This window comes from Nyctibius grandis, chromosome 5, assembly GCF_013368605.1.
Source record: "Nyctibius grandis isolate bNycGra1 chromosome 5, bNycGra1.pri, whole genome shotgun sequence".
NCBI lineage: Eukaryota > Metazoa > Chordata > Aves > Nyctibiiformes > Nyctibiidae > Nyctibius > Nyctibius grandis.
Window position 1 is genome coordinate 56,651,016 of NC_090662.1, and position 16,292 is coordinate 56,667,307.

Sequence of the window (16,292 nt, forward strand, 5' to 3'; positions counted from 1 at the left end):
CAGAAGCACTAGCAGAAATGAGGTGTTTTCTAAGAGTGGTGCTGGTGGTGAGGGACCTCTACATTTGCTGAGCTTGGAGCTGGGCTGGTTGCTCCCCTGGTTGGGAAGCGCTTGCAAGTTTCTGGTGCTTCCCCTGTTTTAAGGGGTGAAGCAGTAGAGAGCCCTTCTAGGGACCTTGGGGATATCGACTGGCCTGGAAATGGGAATGGCATGGCCTGAGGCTTTGTATGGGACATGATAGAGTGCATTTTCATTCTGGAGTCTTTTATTTCACAACTATGAGCCCTGAATACCAAACACCTATTGAATGAAGGTGAGTTGATAAAACTGGTGTGTGTAGAAACTGATACGGGTCTAGATGGAGCTGCCTGAATCAGATGCTTGCTTCATGCATTATGTACAGCTTTTTGATGCAGGAAACCCAAATGGTTTTAGAAGAAGTCGGATTTGGTTATGACTCTACCTGGTACTGCAGTGTTTGCCTCATCACGGCACCTTCTGCACCTTTGCAGGCTGACTACTCGAAGGTGTCAGACTTCTGGGTCTTCTCATCCCATGCCTCTCCCTGTAAGTGATATGGCTACATTAATCTGTATTCCCTGCGATCTCGGAGCTGGACTGTTTGGGGTCTGAAAATGGGTAATTGTTATTATATTAATTTTTCAACTCAAAATTCATGCAGGGTAGTCTGTATCATCAGAGATTTTTTTGTTAAACGTTATTCAGATGCCCTGGTAATAAGTGAAGCCGTTTGACTTCCTAGAGAGCCCTTTGGCATATGGGGCTTACAAAATAACTTGTTTCAGAAGAGCAGGCCCTTGAAGTCCAAGTGCCACAATTTTCCTCAATCTCCTCTTTTTCTTATTTTTCCTTTTTTTTTTTTTTTTTGACTAGTTTTTGTTAGGCATGCCACGAAACTGCAGATGCTGAGCATTCTTGTGATAGCTGCTGTGTGAATATTTTGCTTTGTTCATGTTTTGAGTGCTCCCCGTGAATTAGGCTGCCTTTTGTTTTCCCTTGGCAGTTAGTATGCTAGAGCTCTTGTTAGTCTATATGGAGCTCCTTATTTTAATGAGACCAACTTCTCTACTGGCTGTTCTGCTGTTGTTTTATTTACTTTTTAATCAATGAAGCCTCTTACTGTGACTCTCTTGGGACAATAGCTTTCTTATGCTAAAGGAAAATGTATTCCTCTGGACAAAGCTGTGGGAAGCATAACATGCTCATTAGTAATGCTTGGTATATACACTGCCCTTCCCTTGTTCATTCATACAAGGAAAAATGACATCAAGGAGAGGATGTCTCTTCTTTCTTTATTTTTTTTTTCCCCGCTAGAAATCAAAGGAGGCAGAAAGATACCACTTGGAGTGTCACCGTTAAAGTCTGAGAAGTGGTAGCAGTCCTGACACAAGGAAGTGGCTTCAGCCCGAAACCAAACTGGTTTATTGTTTGCTGGTCGTAGAGGTAAGTTGTTTGAAATGCCTGACATGTGTGATCCTATGTAGCATATGAGGTTCAAGGCAGTGGGAGGGAAAAACGGGGAGGAAGCGGCACCATTCTGCTTTCTGGGTGAGAGGAGGGGGGAGAATTTTTACAGGAATTGGGGCTTCTGTGATGGGCTGTTCGGCCTTTTGTCATAGGAGGGTCAGGTTGTGCAACAGATGGAGGAGGAGAGAAGAATGCCATCTACATATAAAGCTTAAACATCTGGGACGGGAGAAGGAAGTTTTTTTTTAAAGGAAAACAGATGAGTTAAAACTGACAATGTCTGCAATCTGATTTCCAGCTTAATCAGTAAGATCAAGTCTTATTGCAGCTATTAAGTAATGGAGCAACAAAGTTGTTTTTAACTGGCTTCAAGGCAGAGATAGGTACATTTTGAGATTGTAATGTGCTCACTACCACTGTGGAGAATTATGCTGAGGAAATTCCTTCTGATACACGTGTATGCAGCTAACCTGGTAACACTGCACATTTCTAGACCTGGAGCCTATGTGGAGGGGTTTACTGATCCCCAGCCCAGCGTAGAGTTTGTGCTGGGTTTTCCCATGATTGAAAGCATTGCTGGAAAATACTGTGTTGTCTTCAGGAGAGAAAGGGTTGACCAAATTGCCTCTAAAACTTTCCTTAAGGACTGTTTTGCCAGGGAATTGTTGCAATATTTTGCAGCGTTCTATTGAAAAGTGTGCTAGCTGCCTGGAAAGTCAAAATCTCTACAGAAATTAATAAAAACATTGATTTCTCTCATGTATCTATGCAAGAAGAAATCTCATTCTTCTTGCTTTAAGATTTTCATAATCTTCAAAGTATTTAATGTAAACTCAGGATGCATATATGTATATGCACGCATGTACAAGATACACTTATGATAGATTAGAAGGAAAGGATGAATGCCAACATTGTTAAACCCAAGAATGGTTTGACGTATTTATATTTCTCTTTGGCAAAGTAAATCCCTTACAGGTCCTTAAAATCATGCAAACCTTTGAGCATTATGTATGCATATGAAGTTAGTTGCTGCTTTGTGCTGTAATAACTGCTGCTTTATTTAAGGGCAGAGAACTGAAGTTGACTGAATACTGGATCAAAACCTTAGCTACTAAGACACATCCCACTTTTCCCCTCCATTCCTGATTAGACTCGTTCTTATTTTTCCAAAACAGCACTGGTGGGTTTTTCTTGGGATTTCCATGAAAGCAGGAGGGACTGTATTAAAAATTCTCTTCTCTTTCCCCAGGGGGAGAAACTAATGTAAATGCAGGTGACCATGCAGAATGCAGTTCAGGTAAATGCCTTTTGTAATGTTTGAATCCTGTATAATACTTTTTTTTTAATGCAAAAGTCTACCCTGAAGCAGATGAAATGCTTGAATCCCCAGAGTTATCTCTAGTTTTTAAAAAAAAGTAATAGTTTTCCCATTTTACAAATGGGGCAATGTGACCAGATAGACAACCCAGTGTTATATGAAATAGGTGATCCTTTCTCTTTCTAAGCGCTGTTACCTAAGACGGTTTTGGAGTCAAAGGTTGAAATTATTTAAAAACTTGCTTGATGATTAAGAGGTGTTTTTAAAAACCTTATGTTCCAGTTAATCACTTAAATATAAATACATGTATTTTATAAACACACACACTTCCTGAACTGAAAGAAAGTAGTTAAGAATACCAGAAGGACTCTTTCTCTTTGGGAATTCTGTACATTAAATTTCAGTGTGGCCCTTTTCTTGAAATGTAAAGGTACCTCTCAGTTTGAAAATATGCAATTCTTAAGAGAAATGCTAAGGATTCATGTTCAAGAAGTGTGTTGTGTTCTTGCATGGGAATGTTTTCTCTTAACATCATCGTTTTAATGATTTAAACACAAAATGCCTCTGAAATGTTTGATCAGAGAAATCGGTAGTATGTGGTAAGCTGTATGATGAACTGCAGATTTCATTACTTAAGATATGCTGAGGAAAAAAAAAAACCCACAAATTTAATGCATGTTTTCTTTATTTAATATTCAGGAGAGTATGTAATTTTAAATCCAAAGAAGTCAAGAGAATTAATGTAGTAGTACTTTTCATACAGGAGTTACTAGTGAGAGCTGCACTGTTCGTGATTACTGTTGTGTTGGTTTGATGTATCTGTCTGAAGGGGAACAAACACTCACTGTTTGAATAATAGTTCTTTAGCATAATATAGAACTGCAAGTTTTCATCATCTGACTGCAAATATTAGAGCTTACTGTCTTCAGCTTACTGAAATCTGCAGGTGTGGTTTGGAGATGACCTTCCCTTAAGTCCCCGAAGTCCTCTGACTCCCAGACATGGGCCGGGTTTGGCAGATGTGTGCCTCTATGACCAATGGATATCTGTGCGGCATGAAGCCACTTTGGTGCCTATGCAAGAAGATCTGTCAATCTGGCTGTCTGGCTTGCTGGGTGAGGTTAAAAATAAATCACTGTCTAATAAATTTCAAAGCACTTTCCAATATTCCAGTCAATGCTGACACTTAATTTCTATAGTACTAGTAAGATCTGTTGTATCTGAGCCTGAATCACTAGGAGAATTAAAATGCATTAAAATGCATGCTTCGGTTTTGGGTTTTATTACCTGCCACCTCTTAGAGGTAGGATGATTAATCGTTCTAGTTTATATTTCTGAATCTTGTTAGTCTAATTAAAATCTAATTAAGTGGATATTTGATTCTAGTTTACTTATATATTTCTACTAATTTTCAGTCTTTAACACTGTAGTAAATTCTATGATGGATAGAATGCTGTTTGAGTTGCCTCTAACTTCATATGAAACTTATTTACCTTCTGTGGAGTAACTCTAATATTGACCTTCATTTTTTTAGGAATAGAAATCAAAGCAGAACAACTGCTAGAAGAACTTGATAATGGGGTACTACTCTGCGAATTGGTTGATGTTCTTCAAAACACTATTAAAAAATGTTGTAGCTCAAATAATTTAAGGGTGAGTCATAGTGTGATTTTTTTTTTTTTTTAAATATATATGTAAAGTCTTTAATTGTAAATAGTAGTAAAAGGAAAGCAGGTGAGTGAGGCTTCCCAAAGCGACATTCTGTGTGCTGTGTATCCAGAGACTGAGTAACAAAAGTGTGGCTTTATAGATGGATAAACAGTCCTTATGCAACAAAAGGATTTATTCACTTTGTTAATCAAATCCTAACGTCCGTACTAGTTTTTTAATTTGATTTCAGTAGAAGTCTTGCCAGAGGAAGTCTGGAGTTTGTTCCCCTGAAAACATCAGTGTGGATTGGTAACAAGATATCCATTGGCACTTGGTGGAATGTTTTATTCCAGAAACTGATGGCTAAACTCTAGTATATAGGTTAGGCATTAAAATATCCATATTGAGATGTACCTGGAGATGGGCTTCAGTGTTTTTGTTAGGCACCAAGGCTGAGTTGAAACGTTAATCTCAAGTAACTTGCAGGCTGTGTTTGTACGATGAAAAATAATGATGTGTCACTTTGGAGTATAAAACCATGTAACGCTTGTGCAAGTGGCATATGCTCAATGCACAGGTACCCAGTATCGCTACAGCAATGCTTGGGTTTGTCAAATAGCAGATCACCAGCTGATGTAGCCTAATTGGTAGTGTTTCCCTTGGGGGCAGGAGGAACTGTTTCACCATATCCAGACCATTTTTTTGTTTACCTTTTACTGTTTTATCTAGTAAAACAGTAGTTTTAAATAATGGATATTTACCAGTAAGTAATATAATTACTAATATTAGGATTATTATTAACTGGAGGGGGACAAGACAACAGTCGTAGAATGCCAAATGGTATTTATGTAAGGGCCATATGAATGCTGCAGATCTTTAGGGGTTTTTTTAAGGAGGACAAGATGCCCAACTTGTGTACCTTTGAACTGTTTGTTTGGTTTTGAAGATACCAGTTTAAAACCAAATGTAAGTACTGACTTGTTTTAAAGGAAACTGCCTTTGCTCCCTTTTGATTCCCTCCCCTTTCTAGAATGGGCTCTAAAATGTTGAAATCTGTCAGCCAGGTATAGTTTAGTTGATTTGGGGTTCTCTCTCTCTGCTTATTCTATTGCTATGAATGAGGCTTGGGAGTGGGGAATAACTATGTAGGTCTGTGAAACCACCAGTAAGACTTTTACCCCAGCATGTGGGGAAATGGGGAAGCAATTGCATGCGCAACTTTGGGAGAGGCTGCAGAGCTAAGGATCGTTCACTCAGTGACTGTTCACGAAGGTAAGGTGGAATGCCATCTACATTAACGTAGATTTTTTTGATAGTATACATGGTGGGTTGAACACAAAATAGTTACTAACCGCTGTTTCTGTACTCTGAATTTGTGGTTTATTTTCCTTTGCAAATGTGCTTTGAAATCTGTTGGCTATGCTGATGTGCACAATGTACTTTTTGTTTTCTTCCCTTGCCAGAATTTTCCTATGAGAAAAGTTCCATGTAAGAAGGATGCTCCATCAGGATCTTTTTTTGCCAGAGATAATACAGCCAACTTTCTTAACTGGTGTAGGGCCATTGGAGTTGATGAGACTTATCTCTTTGAATCTGAAGGTTTAGGTAAATCTATCTTTTTGTAAGACTTGCTTTGATCTGTATGTGGATAAGTACCTGGTCAGGGAGATCTCTTGTGTGTAGTTTTGTGCAGCCTTTGTCACAACTGTACATGTCTTGCACAAGCTATTAATGCTTTTATTTATTTTAAGGCAGTGTTTACGTAAAAGCCTTGAAAAATCAGTTCAGTGACTGCTCTAACTTGCATGATGCTTTTCCAACCACCTAGAAAGTGCCGTGTGGGAGAAAGGGGGGAGTGACAGCTGTGCAACAAACTTGCATGTTTTCCTTCAGTAAAAAGGCCCACTGAGAAACAGAGGAGAAAAGTGTGGTTTTGCTTTCCCTATGCGGGAAAACCACAGGGCCATGGAATCAGCTCACAATAAGATCCTTTATTTGGTATTGGAGCTCATTCTTGTTGCAGAAAGCCCTCAGAATAATGCATTCACGACTGCTAAATTTGGTAACTACATCAGGGCATTATGCCTGAAGTGACAACAGTCTGTTGGTAATTAACATTTACTTCAGGACCTACTTGACATGACTCTAAACCATTTGTATTTTCCCATTTAATAAGATAGTTATAAAAATAAATATTGTCAACTGTGTGTATGCCTGCCCTAGTGCACAGTCTGTCCTTATAACAAACAGCTTCTAGACTGATACTTCCAGATGAAATAATTTTTTTTTGACTACTAATTAAGAGGAACTGCTTTCATTGCATGGTAAATAATAAAATGCTCTCCTACCAGCTATTATGTCAGTAAAAATTAATTAATGCAGACCTTCCTGTGGCAAGCCAAATACTGTTTTTTGTTGTTTTGTTTTTTTTTAAAAAAAAAAAAAGTCAAAATATCTGCCTGTCAAGCAGGATAGCAAAAAATTGCAACGTAACTTTGTTTTCAGTAATCAATGAGATGAATTTGTCACAATATTTAGTACATTTTCTTGAAGTCTTTGTGCCATTTAATGCTATTTAAATGGGAGGCACTGTTTTCATTAACTTCTTTTCTTTCAAGCTCTCCTCCCTGCTAGTTGGACTGCCCATGCCTCCTCTACTGGATAAGTCAACTTTTAAAATAGTTGGGAAAACATCCTCATTTGCATCTGTCTCATTCTGATTTAACTAGGGAGCATATCTTTTTTCAGTGCCATGAAATACAGATGAGTAGGAGAACTGAGCTATAAGAAAATTAGTTTTAATGGTTTTTTTCAGTTCGACTTGTATGCATTCAATTGCTTAAACATCTTAGTCCCTATAAGTGGATGGGTAACTAGAACCTGTTTATCCTCCTTGAGATAAGCAGACAGGATTTCCTAATGCTGTGGCTTTTGCTCATAGCCAAGAAGTGTTTTGAAGTCTGATTGTAACTCTTGACACAAGCTTGCTTTATGGCATAAATATCTTCTGTGAGCCTTTTTGTCAGTTGAAATGAGCAGACTTGCAGCCTCCTTGATGAAACATTCTTTCCACTGATGTTCTCCATCAAACTTTCAAGCCTTTCTTTATGAATGAATAGGGGAAAGGCAACTTGACAGTTGTCTTTTGCCATCAGATATATGTAGCAACATCTCCTGAAAAGGGTGGATGGCTGTGAAGGAAATAAATTATGTGGCTCCTGAGACAGCAGAAAGGCAGCGTAACCATCATGGGGTGCCCTTTGACATCAAGCCAAAACAAATGTTTTGATACCTGCTAGGGGTATATTTGGATTTTTCTCTTCTGGATGCAGGCAAATTATACTACTTCTTATACTTGACAGTGGTGGGGGAAAGAACAGTGCTACGTGTGTGGGTTGAGGGGAGTTGAATGACCTTTCTCCCAGCCTTTGGTTTCTGAGTTATTAAGCAGTATTTTTAGTTGGCTAAGAAAGCACAGGGATGGTTTCTTTTCTGTAGAATTCATACAACTATGGTCTTAGAACGTGTTGAGGGTATCTCAATTTTGAGGCTTAAATGGGGACAGAGGAGGAAGTAGTTACATGTGTACGAGATTTAAAACTATTTTCTTTCTTTGTTCATGGCCTTGTTTCTTTTTCCTTGCACACCTAAAGATGGAAGTTTCAAGAAACCAAAACAGCCATTGTTTTCCATCTGCTTCTTCCATTCTTCAGTGCAGCAGTGGAAATAATTGAATGTTTTCATTTCAAAGTCGTCAAGAAAACCCAGAAGACCTGCCACAGTCATCTTCACACTGTTTGGCTATCACTCCGCTCTTCCATCTCATTCTTCAGCTCTCCTGATCATCATTTAGTGTGCCGACACGGTCGAGTGCATGCAGCTGCTAGAGCTGCTCTGAATTGAGGGGTGCGAAGCAGCCTCTGTGTTGGGCACTAGCTGGGTTAATGTGGGCACAGTTTTCAAGAAGCAAAGCCTAGTGCAAAACTCTGTGCTACTAACATATTTGAAATAGCGTTGCTTCTTTTCTGGGATCACAGGCAGTATCTGATGTTTGAATCTGAGTGTCTGACTCTTAAACCAATGTCATGCTCACCTTCTTATGGTCAGGGGCTTTGACCATCCTTTTCAGATATAGCCTCATAAAGACAGTAAATTCTGAAGAAAACCTCTGGGTGGATGGGGCAGGAGGTGGAGGCTGATAGGGAGGGGTGAAATGAGTGTATAACATGGGGTAGGGGAGCTGCCACTGGCAAAGTGGGATCTTCTAGTGCAACTGGGTAAATCTGCCGTATGGATGAACTCTGCTGGCACTCAGATCTCTTCCAGTTCACATCAAGAAGGAACAGTATAAAACCGAATAAAGCATATTTCTCTTAGAAGGTAGAGTTTGATTTCAGGAGTGCCAGGAGGGGTTTAAACACTTAATGGAATAGAAAATTAGAGCTGGAAAGCATACAGTGCTTTATCCATGATATTGTAGCTTGCCTCTGGGTGGAATGATGGCAAAGCTATAGTCATCTGTTCCTTATCTTTCCTTCTCTGCACCTAATTGCACAGGCCTCCCCACAGTAAGTATGAGCTGTAACTCCCTTTTATTCTCTTCCCCTTTAGTTTTGCACAAGGATCCAAGACAAGTGTATCTTTGTCTGTTGGAAATTGGACGCATTGTATCCAGGTATGTGGTCCATATGTGCTCTTAACAAGAAATTGGAGAACTTGTTCTATTAAATAAAAGCTAAGACAAAGTTAAAACAATCTGCCGTCATAAAGTGCAATGCAGTACATGTTAATTCCGTGCAGAAAGTAATGAGTAGCTTTTCTAGTACCATCATACAATATGAATATTTTTCAAATATTTATTAGACTCTTTTTGTAGAGAGGTGCTGATCCACACTGCTTTTTATAGCTGTGTTTAAATGCTACATTCAGCTTATAGATATGCGTACATCTTAGAAGAACTCACTGACCATTAAGTGTGATTTTAAGTTCTTTATTTTTTAAGCTTTTTGGCAGGTATGTAAGCTTTAAATATGAATAAACTCTCTATCAGTCTCTAAATTTAGACTTCCAATTTATTTCCAGTGCAGAGCAGGAAGCTTTAAGATAGCTTATCTAAACTGGATGTAACCTAAATTGTGTAGTTTTGACGGTATTTTTACTGCCTTCTCTAGTAGCTCTAAGACCACCTTTGGGAGGACTTCTACTAGAAACTCAAGAGTTGCTCCTTCTCTTTACATTTTCAAGGCAGTTATTCCTCACACTGATTTAGTGCTGTTCCCTGTCAGTCAAGTCAGTCAGAATTTTGCATGCTTGTTATCAGTTTCTTTTTGTTTTCTTTAGTAAATTAGCAATTAAACTCTCTACTTTTGTATTTGCATTGAGGTATGGAGTTGAACCTCCTGTACTAGTAAAACTGGAGAAGGAAATTGAGCTAGAAGAAACACTGCTGATGACCTCTGAACCACCACCACCTATTAACACAGCAAAGTCGTGTTGTCACCATGGGGAGCTACATGAGGCAGTAAGTACTACTTACTTATTTATTGTAATATGGGCTTTTAATCAAACTCTACGTTTAATGCTTGTATGATCTGGCTCAGTAAGCATAGGCTGTTTCTCATCTAATATTTGCGAGCCTCCTTAAATAGAAAACAGAAGGGTATGCACCTCTTTTGAACAATTAATTTTTTAAAAATGTAAGCAAAACACTGTCATTTATATTTTGGAGTTAATGCCTCAGAGCATATAACTTGCCTTGATTCCTCTCCCCTCTTTATTGTTGCTTTGAATGTAAGAAATACTCATTCAGTTTTTCTGGTGTGTCAATATTCTATGACTGTAGCATATGCTTCTCTTCAATTTGATGCTTTCATCAAAATTCATGAAATGTTAAAGCAGTCTGATAAAATGTTTCTGAAAAATACTTTAAATAAAACCTCTGTAGCTATACCAACTGGAAATGAATATGTATGCAGTGTAAGAAATTCTTTGTACATCCTGTGAATTGGTCCAAAAGGAATGATGAACAACTTTCCTATTTTGCTTAAAAATGCATATTGAGAGTTCAAAATTCATTTATTTTAAAAGTCCTCTGTGTTGTAATGTAAAACTTTGGCTTATTTGGGAATGTCAGCCATCAGATCCTCACTCTCTCTGAAAACTCACTATTTTTCCTGCTTGGCAATAGTCTTGACCTTCCAATTTTTTGAGTTTCTAAGTGGTCATAACAGGCACATCTTTTCTAACCCTGGACTTATTTGGGAACTTTGTTTCTCCTTTTTTTCCAGTGGTTTTCTTCTTGGGTGTCACATAGAAGATTAATTTATAAAAGGCTTACAAAAAGTTAGGGAGAATGCTGAAGTAGCCCTGGGTCAGGTGTAGCGATGGGTTTGGTCACAGGAGAGACTCAGGCATTTGCTCCCATTTCTAGAGACCATAACAGTGTCTTTACAAGGTAGTGGTTGGAATTTGATGCTACTATGCAGAGTGTTATGGACAAATCTTAAAAAGGAATGTAAAAATATCTTAAAATTGAAGAAATAATGAAAACTATTTTTTAGCAACTCAAAATATTTGTCTGTACATACAGTTTGTTCTTTCTTTTAATCTTTTATTCTATGTTTTGAAGCTCTATGTAGCTGAGATTTTCTTGTGAGGGAATAGAATTCTAGTGTTTTCTTAGATTATGGGATGAAGATATCAGTATCTTTTCTTGTATTAAATATCTCAATAGCTTCTGTCAAAATACTAATGATAATGAATGCTTTCAATTTTAATAACTAGGTTAAACATATAGCAGAAGATCCTCCCTGCAGTTGTTCCCATCGATTTTCAATTGAATACTTATCAGAGGGACGTTATAGACTGGGAGATAAAATACTCTTCATACGAGTAAGTAGTTTCTCAGAATTCCAATTTATATTAAAATGGGGAGAGAAATACTTTTAAGTAGAATACCTCATTTTTATGGTATTGTTTTAGAATGATAGAATGATTTAGGTTGGGACATCACGTCATCCAATCATCTGTTCAAAGTAGGTGTAGCCAATCAGATTTTACAACCATTGATTTTTACAACCACACTAAACTAAACAAGTTAAAGTTTTGCTGTGATGTTTCTAAAATTTCAGTAGCAGCTTGCAATATTAATAAGAATAATGCAATAGAATATCCTGAGAACATTGCTTGTTCAAAATCTGGATGCTTGAGGTTTATAATTTGTAGGATAGTTAAGAGCTGTCTTCAGCAGGCATAAGAGTTTCTGGGATTAAAATGTTACAAGGATATCCATAATTCGAACAAAACCTGTATCCAAAACTCTGTATACTAAAAAGACACTGACAGAATGGTTGAAGTATCTTCTGTATATATGCTTTCATTATTTCCCAACACGTAATCACCATCTCTGCAGGAGAAACTATCTAATAAAATAATTGGGAAGCATAAACCTTATTTATCACATAATTTCTCTTCTTAAAAATGTTTCTCTGTAAGAAAGGAGGTCCTATTTTTAGTTGATTTCAATAGATCTTAATGTAAGATGAAGATGTAGTGCTGCATAAAACAAGATAGAAGTTTCTCTTTTTCTTCTCCTGCTCTCACCCCCTCTTCCTCCATTCTCAGATGCTCCATGGCAAGCATGTGATGGTACGTGTTGGTGGAGGCTGGGACACTCTTCAAGGTTTTCTGCTTAAATATGATCCATGCCGAGTGCTTCAGTTTGCAACTCTGGAACAAAAAATCCTGGCGTTTCAGAAAGGGGTCACTGGTGACAGCATCCCCAACTCATCAGCTAGAATTCAGGAGCCTCCTGTCATGAATCCAATGTCAGCTGTCAATATGTTTCAAAAGCAGCCATCAAAAACCCCTACTCCTGTTTCAGCTCTAAAGGCTGCCCATGGGGCTAGTGCCCAGAAGGTTGTATCTACACGTCCTCAGTCCCCTGCCCTGGCATCACCAAAAGAGTCAGCCCACCCATCTTCCACAGCCAAGTCATTGTCAGTCAGGTCCAAATTACAAGGCTGTTCAGGGATAGGCGTGCAGTCTCCTTTCAAACCATTAGCTGGCACCTCAAAGAAACTGGAGTCTCCTGCACACAAATCACCAGCTTCTGCTCCTTCACAGCCTGTAAGCAAAAGCTCTTCATCTGCAGGAACGAGAACAGCTCTTGTCCACTCTGAAACATTGCGCAAACGTATTTGGTCCCCTGATGCTCCTAAAGTGAAATTTGCCCTGGCTCAGGGCTCCCTAGCACCAGTGCTGCATCCTGCCCTCTCATCCTCTAAAAAACAGACGTCTCACTTGCCTGGGACAGTTGAAACGATGGCTTCAAAACAGAAGCATGTCACCGCTAAAAGCAAACCTGTATCTGTCACTAACACCAAAGTGAATTTGGTTGCTCCGAGGGCTGCTCGGCTGCCTGTTACAAATCTGCGTGCTGTTGCCAAGTTTGCACATTCTCAGCAGCTCACTGCAAAACCTACTTCTGAAAATACTGTTCAGACCTCAGGAACTGGGTCTCAGCATCATCAAAAAGCTCCACAAACAGCTTCTGACCTGGCAAGGAACCTGAAAAGTGCTTCAGTCCTAAAACACTCAGCTTCTGCACCTTCCCTTGCCGTTAGCAAAGCAACGAAGTCACCACCTACACTGGTATCTACAAGCAAAAACGTATCATCATCTGTCAGTAAGCAGCCAAATGTCAGTAAATCTGCTCAGGTTGGACCCACTTCATCCAAACCTCCTGAACGCACTCCCTTGTCTGTTGTACGGCTTCCTCAAACTTCAGCCAAAGTGGCAGTGACCAAAAAGCCAGCACAGCCTTCCACGAAAGATCATCCTTCAACCAAAAACATGCAAGTAAATGAAAGCTTGGCCCCAGCAGCCAAGAAGCCTCTCCCTAAGGGAAAATCAGCAACGACGTGTAACAAAGGAATGCCTGGTGTATCAAAAGGTCCTCTTATGAAGACCAGGCAAGATGATCACTATTTCGTTATGACAGGGAGCAAAAAACCCAGAAAGTAAACTTATTTGTTACTTTCTGTGGAAGTCTTAATTTCGTTTAAATGGGCCTCTAGTATCTGCTATGCTGAAGACAAGGAAAAAAGTTTAACACTACATTTACCGTGAAATATTAAGTGTAACGTACATTTTGCTGCATAACTTACACTAAGAACGGTATTTATGTTGCGGTTTAGAAACTTCTATTTAGATATATTTAGAAGTGAGCTTGCTTGCTGTGTGTAGCACTGCAGAATAGAGAATATCCCCGTTTGCTGCTAGCCTGACCTGCTGCGGGGAAGGCGGGAGAGAGGAAAGGGGAGCTAGGGCCGCCGCTTTTCCTGCTTCTCATTTTCAAGGGGGCAAAGCCTGCCCAAGAAATGTCTACCCAGAGCATAACCTTGAGTGATTCAGGTGGTTCTGGCACATCTGCATCAAGGCCTGTAGCAAGCGATACAGCTGTGCGCAAGCTGTAAAAGTCCTAATACCTCAAACAAAACTATGTTTCTTACCAGTGTCCCAGAACCCGTATTTGAGTAACCTGTGTGTTCTAGAAAGAGAAAGAAATCTCTAGTCATGTTTAGATTTGACAGCTGCTGTTATCAGTGTTCACTGTGCCCCCCATATGCCTTAAAGTGGCTTCAGCTCGCTTGGAAGTGGAGCCTTCCTGGTTTGTGTTAAGTTGGACATGGAAAATCACGGCCTTGATCGCTCGCTCTCGTTGTGCCTTAGTCTCTCAAATTCATGACAGATCTCTTCAGTGAGCAGTGCCACTTTTAAAACCCTGAGCAGATAACCTTCCTTAGTTCATGTTCAAAACTGACTATGTCAGCCCAGTCTTTTCTAGAAAGCTCTTGCTGCACGGAGAGAAGCACCTGAGTTGCTGGGAGGATGCTTTGCCCCGGGGTGGAGCCCCAAAGCAGCTCCTGCTCCAGCGACACAGAGCTGCGAGTACTGACCTGCACTGGCAGAGCCTTGCTGCTCTGCAGGAGCGACCTTTACATGTAAAACTGAATCGCTGAATACTTCTCTTGATGCTACAGGTTAATTTTTGTGGGCACTCTGTCTGCAGTGGCCTTTTTTTTTATTTATGCAGACCTTCTTACTGGCTGTCCTGTATCACTTTCTGGAGGTGAGGAGTAGCTTCCCGAAGAGGTACTGAGGAACTGCATTTGCCTTTAAACATCTGAAAGTGCCAGAAAGCTATGCATGGTTTACACTCTCAACTCCTGAAGGTTTTCAGTGGGTTAAACATCTGTGGTGCTCAACACCTTTACCCTTAACAGAAGTGAGTTTTATGGTAGATTAGTAAAAACTACTGTCTTTGGGAGTAGTGGTGTTTGGGATATTTTGGGTTTAATGAACAGTCGTTTCTACAAACACCAAGGAGCTCTCAAGGTCTGTGAAGAGACACTGCTGGCTTCCACAGACCATCACGTCTGCTCTCTGTTCCCAGGATATTTACTTATGGGCAGGAGAAGAGATGCATGGAAACTGCAGTTTCCGATGTTATATATTTAACAATTTTTTTCCCCTGGAACTAGAGTAAATAAGCATCATAAACTAATAATGAGTTCTCATGTGCAGTGGCAAAGTCATAGAGCTGCCTTTCTGAGCACCTTGTTAGCTTTTTTATTTATGATTCTATTTATGCATATCTACTGTACAATACTGCTTACAACCTGCTGGGAGTAAACAGTAAATATCAATATCCAAACCGTAGGAGGAAAACAGATCAGTTTTAATAACGTGGACGTAAGTCCCACAAGCTCACATACAAAGTTGTATGGGAAGGCCTTTGGCTTACTTGTTTTATAAATACATTGTCAAAGCCACTACTGCAAATGTTTAGAATAGCACTGACTGTAGTGGACTGCTTTCAGGTTTTATAAATTTGGCACACAGTTTCATATGCTGAAAACATTTTACAGTAGATGACTTGCTTTTGATTTCGGGCTTCCAAATAGTGAGCTACGATGTCATATATATCATGCAGATTAATAGCTGGATTCTTGGGGTTTCTTTCTGCAGTGTGTCTGGCTGATATGGAGTTAACTTTCTTCATAGCAGCCCATATGGTGCTGTGTTTTAGATTTGCGGCTAAAACAGTGTTGACAACACACCCATGTTTCAGCTCTTGCTGAATAGTCCTTGCACAGGGTCAAGGCTTTCTCTTTTTCCTGCTCTGCCCCCACAGTGAGTAGGCTGGGGGTGGGCGAGAGATTGTGAGGGACACAGCCAGGACAGCCAACCCAAACTGTCCAAAGGGCTATTCCATACCGTACATGGTCACCCTCAGCAATAAAAACAGGGTAGAGGAAGAAGGTGTGTGGTGGGGATTGGCTTCCAAGGTGGCCGTTGTTTGCAGACTGGCTGGGCATCAGTCTGCCTGTGGGAGGTAGTGAGTGATTGCCTTTGCATCACTTGGTGGTTTGTTTTTTCCCTCTTTCCTTCACTTACTAAACTGTCTTTATTTCAACCTGCGAGTTTCCTTGCTTTTTCTGCTCTTCTCTCCCCTATCCTGCTGTGGATAGAGGGGAGAGAGAATGAGTGAGCAGTTGTGTGGGTGCTTGGCTGCTGGCTGGGGTCAACCCACAACACCTTTTGAAACGTTTACAATGTTTTTAGTAGTAATTTAAACACTGAGACTCTTGGATCTCAGTGTAAAGCTATCTCAACATCTACCTTTTTGAACTAAAACTTCAGAGAAAATGAAGCAGATGGCTTCATCTTTGTGATCCATTATCTCCTGTAAGAGACTGAATTTTATGGTTCAAAATGAAATAAAAAGCATAAGCTTTTACAGTTGAAACCTTAATCAGCTAATCTAAAGATG

General features: G+C 39.7%; 1 protein-coding gene across 1 annotated transcript; it reads left to right on the top strand.

The window, feature by feature from the left end:
- The first annotated feature begins 2,755 nt into the window (after positions 1–2,755).
- On the top strand, positions 2,756–13,480 carry GAS2L3 (growth arrest specific 2 like 3). The gene is made up of 8 exons (XM_068402093.1): positions 2,756–2,785; positions 3,753–3,921; positions 4,341–4,459; positions 5,920–6,061; positions 9,068–9,131; positions 9,839–9,977; positions 11,240–11,347; positions 12,080–13,480. The coding sequence occupies exons 1-8, from the start codon at positions 2,756–2,758 to the stop codon at positions 13,478–13,480; spliced, it is 2,172 nt and encodes a 723-aa protein (XP_068258194.1).
- The last annotated feature ends 2,812 nt before the right edge of the window (positions 13,481–16,292 follow it).

Bases quoted from the DNA above. Each gene is read 5' to 3' on its own strand.
- GAS2L3 (XM_068402093.1), top strand. From the start codon at position 2,756: ATGCAGGTGACCATGCAGAATGCAGTTCAG. The intron at 4,460-5,919 runs GTGAGTCATAGT...TTCCCTTGCCAG, and splicing joins GTAGCTCAAATAATTTAAGG to AATTTTCCTATGAGAAAAGT. The intron at 9,132-9,838 runs GTATGTGGTCCA...ATTTGCATTGAG, and splicing joins ATTGGACGCATTGTATCCAG to GTATGGAGTTGAACCTCCTG.